This window comes from Geotrypetes seraphini, chromosome 5, assembly GCF_902459505.1.
Source record: "Geotrypetes seraphini chromosome 5, aGeoSer1.1, whole genome shotgun sequence".
In the NCBI taxonomy this organism is placed as follows: domain Eukaryota; kingdom Metazoa; phylum Chordata; class Amphibia; order Gymnophiona; family Dermophiidae; genus Geotrypetes; species Geotrypetes seraphini.
In genome coordinates, this window is record NC_047088.1 from 219749644 (window position 1) to 219764344 (window position 14701).

Sequence of the window (14701 nt, forward strand, 5' to 3'; positions counted from 1 at the left end):
GGGGGGGGGTGTCCATGGGAAAGAGTGGGTTTCAAGGTTAAGGGGCAACGAATGCCCAGCCCCTTTAAGGATTAAGCTGGAATTATCAAAAATTTGCTTTGTGGTCCAGTGCTCCCAGTCGGTTCACAAGATTGATCGCAAGCAGGAAAATTAAGGTGTTGTAAGAGACTGACTTTACTAACTACACCCCCCCCCCCTTTAAAGGGGCCTAGGTAACAAATATGTTTTTCCTGATTTCTGGCCATAATATTGCTTAGTACATAGGGCCCCAAATCTTTTTTGTTGAATGTCAATTATTCTGCCTTGCACAAAAATGTTATGATGTATTTCATAAAGCTTTTCAAAGTAAAAAATGGAAGAAAAAGACTTTCAGAGGAAAATGGAATATCTTAATGGGTTCACAGATAATAATCAAAAGTTCTTTCTTCTGTATTGTATTAAAATAAGACTAGGCAGTAGGAGAAGGAACACTTGTAATAACTTCCATTAAAACGGCTCCTTCAAAAATGAACAATAAATCTGAAGAGGCAATTATTTCAAGAAAATTAGAGTGCTTGGTCTTACTAAATTTTATGTACCTGCTTTGGAACTTTTCAATATGAAAGAGGAATTGTAAATAAATGATACATGGACACTGGACAAAAAGAAAAAAAAAACCCAACAACAAAACCCAACATATTTTGTGCAAGATTAACATAACATCAACAATACTAGACTTTACAGTCTAAAGCCCAGAAATATCAAAGAAGAGACAAGTTAATTTAATCATGTATTTTTTTTAATGGGTATAACTTATGGGCAGACTGGATGGACTGTTCAGGTCTTTATCTGCTGTCATTTACTATGTTGCTATGTAAAATTAATTAGCTGTCTAGAAATTAATGAGTATTACTAAAATGCACAAGAGTTCCACAGGGTACGCATAGAAGTATAAACATGCTAACTACTGTATAAAGCTTTTAAAAAGAAGCAACATTCACAATTTATTCATGAAAAGTTTAGTTTCATGAAGAATCACTGCCAGTATTAAAATATGTGAAGTCCCATTTTAAAAAGCACATTGAGAGAGGAATTGATAAATCCAGATCAGGATATGCTCTGCAAAACATGGAGCTTTTTGTAAAATATGTATAAAGATGGGCAGCAATTTTAAAACCTTACATGTTCAGAAAAAGAATGTAGAACTGCAGAACTTAACACATGTACCAGCAACATGTGCAGAGGATGATCTTAGAATGCAGACACTAGTTGCTGGCATTTCCATCACCCGATACAAAATACCCCACCCCCTGATAGGAATAGTAGTCCCCCACACTCTGAATAGCTCTTAATGAATGTTCCCTGGTGGTTTAGGAAGAGAAGGAGTGATCTCCAATTGCACCTGCTCTGTTGCCATCTTGGTTCAAATGTCACCTCTGACCTCTGGCAGTAGTGTCACAGTACTACTGCTACGGATCAAGTTGATAAAAAGGCCCATTTTACAAAGATATCCCTCCTTCCTACCTACCGTCCGCATCTATCTTCCCCCCTCCCCCTTACCTTCATGGCATGTTACAGTTTAATTTCTGCAAGCCACTGGAACCTGCCTGAAATCATGTGCGTCTACAGGCGGAAGCTTCTCTTTTGAGTCAGAGGAGAAGCTTCCGCCCGCAGATGCACGCGACTTTTGGCAGGCTTCAGTGGCTTGCACAAATTTCACTGTAATGTGCCACAAAGGTAAGAGGGAAGGCGGGAGATGGTCAGACCACGTGAGGAGTGCTGAAGGGTGGAGGAAAGGAACAGACGCTGAAGGGGGTGGCGAGAGGGAAGAGTGATGGTGGAAAGGAATGGAACAGACGCTGAAGGGAAATGGGGAACACAGAGTGGGGAGAAGACGCTGGAAGGGAAATGGGGAACAGAGAGTGGGGAAGAAGACGCTGGAAGGGAAGAAGACAGAGATGCCAGACTATGGGGGAGTGGAGGGAAGAAGATGGATGCCAGACCAACTGGGGGGTTGTGGAGGGAGAGATGAAAGGGAGAATTACAGTAAGAGCAAATGGAAGATGCAGAGAGAAGGCAGACAGTGGATGGAAGGAACTGAATGAGAAGATGAGGAAAGCAGAAACCAGACAACAAAGGTAGAAAAAAATATTTTCTATTTATTTTCCTTTTACTCTAAGATAAAGTAGTATATTAGTTGTGTTGATAAAAATTTATAAACAAAGCCCAGCCAGCTGAACATCTCTTTCTCTAGTTCAGCAGCCAGAACTTTGATTTATAAGGAAGGAATACGCTAAATATTGCAGTACTGAGGCTTGTATGGATGCTGCGGAGACAGTGGTCGCGGGGATGGGGTGGGGGACAAGGACAGTGGTTGCGGGGACAGGGCAGTGAAAGGGACAAATTTTTTTCCCCATGTCATTCTCTACCCTCAAAGTGCTAAGGCTGTTATCTCTAACCACTACGCCACACTTTCCTCCCCTTATTTTTCCAGATACTTGTTTGGCGAACCATATAAGCTTTTTATCTCTCTTGCTTTTGTTTACTTTCCATGTTAAAAGTTCTATTGCCATATTTATAGCAGCTTTCATCTTCAGCCACTGCCCTTCCACTTCCCCTAAGCCTTTCCATACCATCAGCTGTTTCTTCAGGTATTTCACTTTTGCCCTTATATCAAATCATATAGTGTGATGATCATTATTGATTAGGTGGGCATGCACCCTGTCATTGGAAACACTTCCTTCATTCCTTGTGGATTCCATCACCTTTTATTTGAGCAAAGCACATCGACAGGCAGCCATATCTCCCTGCCTCTTTATGATTCTGCAGCTGGGATGTTTCAATCCACAAGCAAGTTGAAATCTCCCAACAGTACCTCCCCTTTCATTCAAAACTTATTGATACCTTCAATCAGATCCCTGTCCAGCTTATCCATTTGTGCTAGGGGTCTGTAGATAAAACTCATGTAGATAACACGTTCTTTCTTCTCTTTTCAAGACAACCCAAAACCTTTTACCAATAACTAAGCATTTTAAGCATGCAAGTCCATATGTGATGAATCCTTGTCACTTGACAAACTTTTAGTTGGCTCAGGCTCACTGTCACTCTTGTAACTTCTTCTCGCTGTTTCACAGGTGCTGAAACAAGAGACATAAAACAAATACCACAAAACAAGAGAGAAAAAGAACAAAAGTCTCTTGTGTAGCACAGTCTGCTGGATTCTGGTCTGTAAGCACTTTTTCTTCCTCTAATCCAAACTAGTCTTGCTTTAGGCCAGGTATCTAATATTGGGTATTTGAAGAAGAGATTTAAATGTTCTCTAAAACCACACACATACCAATGCTTATGTGTACCAGTCCTTATATCACTTTTACTCTGTTCCATGACTGGGACATACAGGACAGTCTTGCTTCCATGATTGAAATGATAAAGGAGTCTGAAGTGACAGATGGATGCTGGCTCTTTGTAAAGTGCCAGACTATCGAACATTTCTCATGATGTGGTAATTTTTTTCCTGTTCCTAGAGCCAAAACAATTTTGTTAACTGTTTATCTCCAATTATGAGGAGTGTATCTACTTATGATAAAACCATATGCCAGAGAATGATGAATTGCAAATGAAATTTAATTATAGTCAAACAGTCTGGCTTCTGTTTTCTATAGTTTTACTACAGGCACATGTAAAAATAAGGGTCAACAACAAAGTTGTAGGATTTACCTTTCTGTTGAACTAATTTAGTGCAAAACAAAGATATCACAAGTTGTTTGTTCATTCTTGTTTTTATATATCTAAATGGATTAACACAGCAACCCCAACTCTGTCACAAAAAGAGAAAACCCATTTTCAGAAAGCATCTTTTTAAAAGTTTACTTATTTGTACAGCAATTAATCTGATCAAACATCAAAAAAGAAAATTATGCTACTTAATTCATACCTGGAAGTTTAGGCCTCCAATTGGTTAACAGCAGGCGCAAAAAAACAAAAAACTGTTTTTTGGAAAAAACTAAAATCATGGTAGAAATGTTGTAATAGTCAATGTTTTGAATTTAAAAAAACTAAGATCTTTGGCATGGTTGAGATGCTCTCTATAAAAGCAGCAAGTGGTCATGAAATAGGTCAATTTCTGAACTAATTTTGTCAGGCATTTTTCCAAGTCCGATCAATGGAATCACAATAAAAGGGGAAAGAGAGTTGCAAAGGTCAACTCACAAGGTATTTCATGAAAGGTGGTATGCCGATAGCACTACTACTACTATTTACTTCTATAGCACTACTAGATATACACAACAATGAACACACGCTCACTGGAAACAAAAACGATCCCTGCTTCACAGAGTTTACAATCTATTTACAAAAAAACAAACAGGACCAATAACATATCACAGTGTTTCAAACTGTGTGTCGCGACACACTGGGGAGGAGGAGAGGTGCCAGCTGACTGCCTAAAGGACGTCCTGTAAGCAATCAGCCGGCGCCAGCGCCTCTTTCTCTCTGGCCCTCTTCCCTGCTGGCACTCCCTACTGGTGGCTCAGAGCCCGTCTGGAGGGCCTTCACACATGCACAGATGTCGACGTGATAACATCATGCATGTATGTGACTTCAAAGAGGCGACGTCTGCACACTTCCGGATGCCTCAAGCTGCAGCCACAATGTTTAGTATGCTGTGGCTAAACAATGTTTGCGGGACACTGACATAACATACCATAACATAAATACCATACCATGTATACCGCAATGCCTTACAGTTCTATGCGGTTAACAAACTAAATCAATCAACCAAAAACTTCACATACAAGTAGGCCTTCAACAGTTTCCTAAAATACAAGAAAGTAGAGCTGGATAAAAGTTGACAAAAATCTTTATCCCAGCTAGTAGCTTAAATGATAATAGACGATCAAAGTATCTTTTGTAAACGCAATCCCTTACCATTAGGAAAACAAACAATGTAATGGCATGCAATGAATGTTTGGGACAAGCAAATAGAAAATGTTCTACTAGATAACGTGGGGCCAGACCTTGTGATACTTTATATTAATATAGACATCCAAACTAGAGAATGACATGGGGACAAATTTTTCCCCGTCCCCTGGGAACTCATTTTCCCATCCTGTCCCCACGAGTTCTTTTCCAGTCCCTGTCCCATTCCTCAAGCTCCATCCTCATCTGCACAAGCCTCAAACACTTCGAGGCATGTGAGGTTAAGGAAGAGCTTACATGAAAGGAGCAGGGACAGCAACAAAATTCTGGACAGGGACATTGAGTTCCTGCAGGGACGGGGAAAAATTTGTCCCAATATCATTTCAAATTTAAAGAACACTCTGCCTTCGATGGGGAGCCAGTGCAACTCCCTATAAAAAGGCATCACATGATCTGTCTTCTTCCAATTGAAGATCATACATACTGCTGTATTTTGTATTATGCATAATCTATTAAGATTTTTTCAAAGTCCTGCCAAATGAGCAATATTACAAGTCCAAAATACTCAGGACTACAGACTGATCCAATAGCCTAAATGGGGTAATGGAAAAATAAGATCTAATTGTTCAAAGTTTCTAAAGCATGAAAAAACTTTTCCAAACTAAAGCATCAACCTGTTTAGTTATAGATAAGTTCCTACGTAAACTCGAGTCTAACCATGATTTGATTTTTCCTAATTTATGGTTAATGGAAGCTACCTCTTCCGTATTGTTGAGATCAATGGGGTGAATTAGTTGCACATCGTCCGCGTAAGCAAACGTGGTAAAGCCTATGGATTGGCCCACTGTCAGAAGGGGCGACAGGAAGATATTGAAAAGCAATGGTGACAGAATGGATCCCTGCAGTATTCCATGTTTAGTGGAAAAAGATTCAGACGATGTGCCATTAAAAATGTCCTTTGATGATCTATCAGTGAAGTAGGAAACAAATAAGTCCATGACCTGGTCAGACAAACCAATTTCGTGGAGTCGCGTTAAAAGCAGGCTATGGTCTATAGCAGGGGTGCCCAATAGGTCGATCGCGATCGACCAGTAGCTCGCCAAGGCAAAGTGAGTCGATCACCCAGGATCAGTCTTCCTCTCCCCGACGTCAATTCTGCCGTCGGAGAGGAAGTCCGGGCCAGCCAATCGCTACCTGGCTGGGCGGAACTTCCTCTCCGACGGCAGAATTGACGTCGGGGAGAGGCATTCTGGTCGGCCCAAAGCAGGGAGAGCATGGGGTGGTGGTGGCAGCGGCTTTGGGGCCTGTTATCCATTGGTGGCGGTTTGGGTCCTGTTCCCCGATGGCAGCGGCAGTGGCTTGGGGAAGGGCAGGGACAAAGAAAAAAAGGGGGCAGGCAGGGAGACAGAAGGAAAGAAGAGAAACAGAAAAAAAGAAAGGGGGCATGAAGAAAGAAAGGTCAGGGAGAGAGGAAGAAAAAGTTGGGGGAGGGAATGAGGTTTGGAGGAGAGGAAGCATACAGGCTGAAAGAAAGATTGGATGCACAGTCAGAAGAAGAAAGTGCAACCAGAGACTCATGAAATCACCAGACAAGGTAGGAAAAATGATTTTATTTTAAATTTAGTGATCAAAATGTGTCTGAATTTATATCTGCTGTCTATATTTTACAATATGGTCTCCTTTTACTAAACCACAATAGTGGTTTTTAGCGCAGGGAGTCTATGAGCGTCGAGAGCAGCGGTGGGCATTCAGCGCAGCTCCCTGCGCTAAAAACTGCTATTGTGGTTTAGTAAAAAGGGAGGGAGGTGGGTATTTGTCTATTTTTGTATGGTTGTTACTGAGGTGACAGTGCATAGAGTCATCTGCTTTGACCTCTTTGAAAAAATCACGGAATAGGAATGATAATTAACAATTCTATGCGTACAGTGTGCGTTGTGTTTTTTTAAAATTTTATTGTTGGTAGATCATTTTGACTTGGTCATTTTAAAAGTAGCTCGCGAGTCAAAAAAGTGTGGGCACCCCTGGTCTATAGTATCGAAAGCAGAGGAGAGATCTAGGGAAATAAGCAGTACTGATTGATGGTGATCAAGATGGTAAAGTATTTTAGTAGTAAGTCCTAGCAAAGAAAGTTCTGTAGAATGACAATGACGGAAGCCAGTTTGATTAGGATGAAGTACGTTAGTTTTCTCAACGAAGTTGGAGATTTGATGGAAGACTATTTTTCAATAAGTTTTGCCATGAATGGTATATTTGCTATGGGACGGTAATTAGACAAGTCCTGAGTACTAATGTTTTGATTCTTAATTGGATAAATAATCGATTGTTTCCAAATCTTAGGCAGAGATCCGGATGATAAACTTGAATTGACCAGGTCTTTGATGTATGGACCGAAAATGGAGAAAAATTGTTTTAAAAGGAAGGGGGATCACCTCTGTACTAGTCCTTTTTAAATTAAGCAAGTTAATACACCTTTGTATTTCCTCCAAGCTAGGAAGGGTGAAATGAGAGCATTTTGAATAGGACAGATTAGTTAAATTATTAGAGTTTACGTAATCTACAGAATGACAGGAAGTAGCGTTAAGCGGGAACGTATCTCTAATTTTCTGGACTTTGTCAATAAAGAAAGTGGCAAGGGCTTGTGCTGAAGGTGTAAGATTGAATTTGTTCATTTCTTTTTTCTTTGTTGTTAAAGTTTTAACTATTGCGTATAAAGTGGAGGAGTTTTTAGCCTTCTTGATTTGTTTGGTATAGTATTCTTTTTTGGTTCTATTAATTTCGGATCTGTAATAAGCGGCTTGTTCCTTGAATTTATTAAAGTTGAATAGTGTTTTATTGCACCTCCATTTTCGTTCAAGAGAACGTAATTGTTTTTTTAGTAGGTTTAGGTTTGCAGAGTACCATGGATTTTTTTGTTTACGGGGAGAGATCGTGAAGGTGATTGCTGGCGCGATAGAATTTAGAAGATTACTAATGGACTGATTCCATGCTAAAATTTTTTCTTCTACAGTAGACCTGGATAGTTGTTCGAAAGAAAGGCAGAAATTAGATGAGATATCTGCAGCTTTTAGCTTACTATAGTTCCTAGTGGTAATTATTTTAGGTTTTAATTTACTTTGGTAATTTGAATTTAATTGTTGAAAAGAGACTAAAAAGTGGTCTGTCCATGGGATGTGTGTAGTAGCTAACGTTTGAAAGTTATTTCTTTGAGATGCTTGGGTCAATACCATAATCTAAGGCAGGGATCTCAAAGTCCCTCCTTGAGGGCCGCAATCCAGTCAGGTTTTCAGGATTTCCCCACTGAATATGAATTGAAAACAGTGCATGCACATAGATCTCATGCATATTCATTGGGGAAATCCTGAAAACCCGACTGGATTGCGGCCCTCAAGGAGGGACTTTGAGACCCCTGATCTAAGGTATGACCAGCGATATGGGTGGGACTTGTTATTAATGGGTAGAGATCTAAGTCCTTTAAGAAAGTAAGAACTGATGTGGAGGCGTTGCTGGGATCGTCAAAGTGGATATTAAAGTCACCTAGAATGACGGGGTTGACTGAGGAAACACAAAAATCCAAAATGACAGATTGCAAGTGAGTTAGTGACAAGACGTTCACAGGTGGGGGAATATATATTAGTAAATACGGTAATTTGATGAAGGGGAGGTCTTACATCTGACCTCCAGGTATTCCAAGGGGCTGCTATTATTGGAAGAAAATTCAAAATCAGCCAATATGTTGGAACGATAGATTACTGCTAGACCCCTCCTTTTTTTTACTAGTCAGTGATTATACTGATACGTATAGCCAGGGGGACCAGAAAAGGCCAAGTAACTTTCCTCACCCTTACTTAACCAGGTTTCGGTGATAAAGAGGAGGTCAAATTTATTTTTTAAGATGATCTTGAAGATGAGATGGTGTTTAGATTTAAGAGACCTGGAGTTGATAAGTCCAATTTTTATAAAGTTTATACATGGTAAGTTAGGTATCTCATCTAACTGTATTGAAGTGAGACTGGCATATTGTAAGACTGAACAAAGTGAATTATTGAGAGTTGTCCCAGGACGATGGCCCCAGTAGACAGGAATCTGAAATTGAGGGATGGACATATTAGTGAACAGGTTAGCTAGCAGAAAAAATAAAAGACTTAAGCGGTTAAGATAGTAAAAGGACAGAGTGGAGGCGCACGAAGGAGCGCACTAAGGAGCAGGACCTGCTCCTTAGGTGCGCTCCTTTGGCATGCGCTGCAAGGAGAAGCACTAAATAGAGCATGTCCCGGTAAGCTAATAAGGTGGGCGTTCTGTATCATAGCACATTACAGAATTAGCTCTGGAATCCTCTTCCATGCAGAATTTTGCACAGAGAACAGAAGGCAGCAATAATGTGCAGGTTGTCCCTTCCCTTCAGCATACATGCTGAAGTTAGTTCCTCTTTCCTATTCCTCTTGGCACAGAAACACCCCCCCCCACCTAATCATAGGGCAATTTCTACCCCACACACACCAGTAGCCTATGCTGTAAAGGCAGTGAGGAAGAAAGCAAATGCATATCAGATCACATTCTCTTCCTCAGAGCTAGGCGCCTGCTTCAGTATTTGAACTGCACAGGACACTGAAGAGCCCTGTAGTTCTGATACCGTAGTCAACTCCAAATGGTAGAAGAGGAAGACACAGTCTGACATGCAGCCACTTTCCTCCTCATCACCTTTCACATTTTATATACAGGAAGAAAGAAGGCAAGGCAAATGTGAGATGTGGTTTGTCCTGGGGCAGGGGTCTATGGGGAGAAGTGTATGCTTTGAGAGGTGGGTTCTACCTAGATTTTACCAGACATCTGGATTACCCGGACATGTCCTCTTTTTAGAGGATTGTCAAGGCATCCGGATGGCTTTTCAAAACGTCATCAGTACACAGACAACCCCAGCGAGAAGGCCATGAAGCAGCCTGTGAGTGCTGCTGGCCCGACGCTCCTCTGCAGCAAGGTATTTATGGTCGTGGTCGGCGGGGATCAGTTGGGAAGGAAGAATGGAGGGTCATCAGCGATTCGGCTGCACAGCGGAGACAGCGGCAGGTGCTCAAGGGTTCTGCTACACGAGGGATGGAGGGATAGAAAGATGCTTCAGAGGGAAGGCACAAGGGGATGGATGAGAGAGGAGGAAAGATGTTGCACATGTGGGAGAAAGCAAAGAGGAAGAATTGGGGTGAAGGAGAAGAAGGGAGAGATCATCATGTACATGAAAAAAAATAAACCCTACCCAAAAATAAGACTTAGTGCCTTTTTTGGGCCCCAAATGAATATAAGACACTATCTTATTTTCAGGGAAACACGGTAAGTTGGGAATGAGTGCTATGGAGCAGGGTGTAACCTAGTATCTTGCAAGCTACCGGAAGCTGCGGCACACTAAACCCTGTGCCGCAGCTGGAGGGCATCCAGAAATGCTCAGACGTCGATGCTAAGACATCATGTGCACGCGTGACATCACATCGACATCTGCGCATGCACAAATGCCTTCCAGATGGGGCCCTGAGCTACCAGGTTTTTTTTTTTTTGGGGGGGGGGGGGGTGCTACAAAAAGAGGCGCATAGAGAAGGAGTGGTGCTGGCACCAGTTGACTGCCTATAGAATGTCCTGTAGGCAGTCAGCACTCCAGCGTCTCATGGCACACAGTTTGTGATACACAGGTGTAACCTGAGAAGTAAGAAAGCTGAAGGGTGTCAGACCTGGAGCAGAGAGGGATCCAGATCTTTATAAAATTTAATAATGAGGAATTTTCACAATTTCTGCACAGAATTCCCCCCCCCCCCCCAGAGAAAATATTTTGCAATTTAATTCTTGATAGAAAGCTGCAGACTTCACTTTTTAAGTAACTGCCTGCAGCGTCAAGGAAACTGCCTTTCATTGTCTACCTACTATGCACCTACATCAAATACTGAATCCCAGACCCGATTCCAAGTCTAGATGCAGAAGAATTTGCTGCATATTAACAGCTTGCCAAGAAGCAATTATTCTCTTAAGAGTCTAATTTTTTCATCATATCATAATTTTCACAAAAGTCTACATTTACCACTACAGTATCTGCAATGCAGACTTTTCACTCAACAATTTCAGTACTTTTCACTTTTTAAAACATATAGAAACATCCAAACATCATATGTCATTATTTTCATTAGGTAATATACCGTATATAAGTGAATATAAACCAATCCGAATATAAACAGAAGCAACTTTTTTCCCCCAAAAAAAGAGGAAAATAGGTCGACTCGAATATAAACGGGGGGGGGGGGAGGGGGGGTGTTAATATTCAAGTGCAGTACCTTGCCCTGCCAAGCTCTGCACCCAGTTCCCTCACCTTCGCTGCTCTGCCAGACTCTGCATCCAGCCCCCTTACTCACTACCCTGCAGTTTCTACACCAGGGGTGTCAAAGTCCCTCCTCCAGGGTCACAATCCAGTCGGGTTTTTGGGATTTCCCCAATGAATATGCATGAGATCTATTTGCATGCACTGCTTTCATTGTATGCTAATAGATCTCATGCATATTCATTGGGGAAATCCCAAAAACCCGACTGGATTGTGACCCTGGAGGAGGGACTTTGACACCCCTGCTCTATGCCCAGCCCCACTCCCTCCCTGCCAGATTCTGTACCCTGTCCCCCTCCCTCCCGATGACTTTCAGGCCTCTACCGGACCTGCCATGAGACCTGGTGGTTCAGCGGTGACTGGGACAGGAGGGATCCTTTCCGCCTCCTGTCCTAGCCAATTCTAAGAATTTTTACCTGCCTGCCCCCGTATACCTTTCGTATTCCTGGTGGTCCAGCAATGAACTGTGGCAGAAGCGAACTTCCTTCGCTCCTGCCCGTGCAGAGCTGCTAGCTGATTTTGGAGCTCAAAAAATAGCCCACAAATGGGGATTTCAGTTTATATTACCCCCTCCTGAAACTGTTCCAGTGAATTGATAAAAAGCAATAGTGTATGTATGCAATGCTCACTTCTGTTTAAAGAAGACATGTACAGTACCTTATTATTGAGTGAACACAGTTTATTTATTTATTTTTATACCCCGTTCTCCCCAGGAGCCCATGTTACAATAGTACCGTATTTTCACGTAGATAACGCGCACCCGTGTAAAACGCGCACACGGGTATAGCGCGCGAGAAACACAAATTTATGTAAAGAAATTTTTATATACCGCGCTCACGGGTATACCGCGCATGCTGCCCCGACTCTTCTCTGGCTGCCCCGACTATCCTTTCACCCGCCCCGACTTTCCATTCACTGCCCTGACTCTCCTCTGGCCACCCCGATTCTCCTCTCCCCCTTGAAGTCCTGTCCCCACCCTGAAAGCCTGATGCCCCCCCCCCGACGCCCGATTCATCATCCGGAAGGACCGCTCGCACCCCCACCGCTCGCACTCCCACCCCGATGGACCTCTCGCACTCCCACCCGAAGAACCGCTCGCACCCCCACAGCCTCCCCCCCTCCCCCATGGAGAAGCTGTCTACCTTGTTTCCAGATTCCAGTGAGCCCAGCTGCTTCCTCTGCCGGCGGTCCTGCCCCTTCTCTGAGCCCTGCGCTACACTGCTTCCTCTTCCGGCGGTCCCACCCTTTCTCTGATGTCAGAGAAAGGGCGGGACCGCCGGAAGAGGAAGCAGCGCAGCAGGGCTCAGAGAAGGGGCAGGACCGCCGGCAGAGGAAGCAGCTGGGCTCACTGGAATCCGGAAACAAGGTAGACAGCTTCTCCATGGGGGAGGGGGGGGGAGGCTGTGGGGGTGCGAGCGGTTCTTCGGGTGGGAGTGCGAGCGGTCCATCGGGGTGGTAGTGCGAGCGGTGGGGGTGCGAGCGGTCCTTCCAGATGATGAATCGGGTGTCGGGCGGGATGGGAACTATGTAAAAAAAATTTTATATACCGCGCTCACGCGTATACCGCGCAAGGTTATGCACGGTTTGTAAAAACACGTATAACGCGCGCGTTATATGCGTGAAAATACGGTAATAGTCATTAGGTGCTTAAAACTTCCCTATCTGTTCAAAAGGCTCACAACCTAACTAAAGCAACATATTAAAAATACAGCATATTAACAAAACAAATAAATTAATAGTATCAGTCCAATAACTATCAAAATATCAAAAATAAACCAAAGAAAAAGTCAAGATAACTAACATAAAATAAAGTCCAATCTGAAAAAAATATAGTAGCAGTACAACACGGTAGAAAACCGTGTCCTTGACAGTTCAATAATAATAATAACAATTATTATTTATATACCGCCCTACCGCAAAGTTCTAGGTGGTTCACATACATTAATAAGTTTATACAAACAATGAATAAAAATACAGTACTAAAATTATACAATAAAGATACTAAAATTATACAGTAAAAATTCTAAAATTATGCAGTAAAAGAATAAGATACAATTTGCAATAATAATAATAATTTACTTGCAATTTATTTGAAGGCCGTTGAGACTTCAATGATTGCAAGCAAGCCTATCACCCAGGCAGTATCCACACACAAACCCTCTGATCGTCACAGGGCCCTCCAGACATGCTAATCCAGACAAATTGGCTGGCTTCGAGGAAGACTGACCACGACCTCCTCTGCAGCGCATGTCCGATGTTCTCAGGGGCTGTCTCTCCCATTGATCCACATCCTCACACCCTCCCACGCCGAAAAGCCACTGAGAGCCCTCCAACACACTGCCAGCACACCATTGCTTAGGTATAATTTAAATGCAGCCATCAGGCTCCTGCAGTGGGTATATCAAAAATGTTTGGCAATTATGTGATATATGTACATATATTTGTATATTAAATCATGTAAATGTAGTATAGACTAGAATGTAAAATAAAAGGGTTGAGTTTCAAACATAAATATCCTGATAACATCCAACATTACCTGGATGAGGTGAGGAGTAACCTGGTGATAGAGCTGCTGCCTTAGCACCCTGAGGTTGTGGGATTGAATCCCAGCACTGCTCCTTATGACCTTGAGCCAAATCACTTAGGCCCAAATTCTGTAACCGGCGCCTAATTTTAGGCACCTATTTCGGAGGCACCCATCTAGATAGGCGCCTATTTAAACTCGAGTAACAAGCTCATTTAAGCTCTTTAATCAGCACTAATTGAAACATAGGCGCCTATCAAGAAAGAGCGATTCTGCAACAAGGCATCTCTAAAAATTTAGGCGGTCTTAAAAAAAAATAGGCGCTATGTACGTTAGGCGTGGGCGTGGCTACATGTTAGGCACCTTGTTGCAGAATCGCTGCTCTTAAGCGTGCTTTAGCGCTCAACTAGGCGCCTAACTTTTACTTGTGCCTAGAGCTGGCCTACTTCTTGGGTGCCTCCAAAATAGGTTCCGCTCAGCGTGATTCATTATATAGCACCAAATTTTACTTGAATCGCACTGAACAGTGCCTAATTAGGTGCCTAACTTTTGGGCGCTTCTTATTGAATTTGCCCTTTAATCCTCTATTGCCCTGGATTCAAAACAAATACCTGTATATATGTAAAGTGCTTTGAATGTACAACCACAAAAAGGTAGCATACAAGTTTTATTTCCATATCGGTGCTGACCAGGACTGTCTATGTATCTTCAGTGGACTTAAACAGACAGTGTCAGTTAAGAATTATTAGCAATATTCAGCCCAAACTGGATAATTATCCAGAAAAAAGTTAGGTAATAAAAAAATGGATAGCAGCACCAGAAACCTAAATATTCAGCATCAAGTTGCTAAAGGGGTAAGAGCACAGATTATATTGGTTTATTTTCACTATAGTTGCCAAAAGGAGACAGGAGGTGGGGAAATCTTAGTG

At 42.4% G+C, this 14701-nt stretch overlaps 1 protein-coding gene across 7 annotated transcripts in view; it reads right to left on the reverse strand.

Annotated features, from left to right (window-relative positions):
- The window catches only part of GALNT13 (polypeptide N-acetylgalactosaminyltransferase 13), a 391518-nt gene that overhangs the window by 353991 nt on the left and 22826 nt on the right, over positions 1-14701 (reverse strand). The window contains exon 2 of one of the 7 annotated variants that reach the window (XM_033945855.1): positions 3697-3796. The exons of 5 other annotated variants lie outside the window; for them this stretch is intronic. In XM_033945855.1, coding sequence (XP_033801746.1) covers positions 3697-3751 — 55 coding nt within the window. In that variant the 5' untranslated portion in view covers positions 3752-3796. Of the gene's footprint in view, positions 1-3316; positions 3340-3696; positions 3797-14701 lie in introns of those variants that run through there. One more of the 7 variants, XM_033945856.1, reaches the window with a different exon arrangement.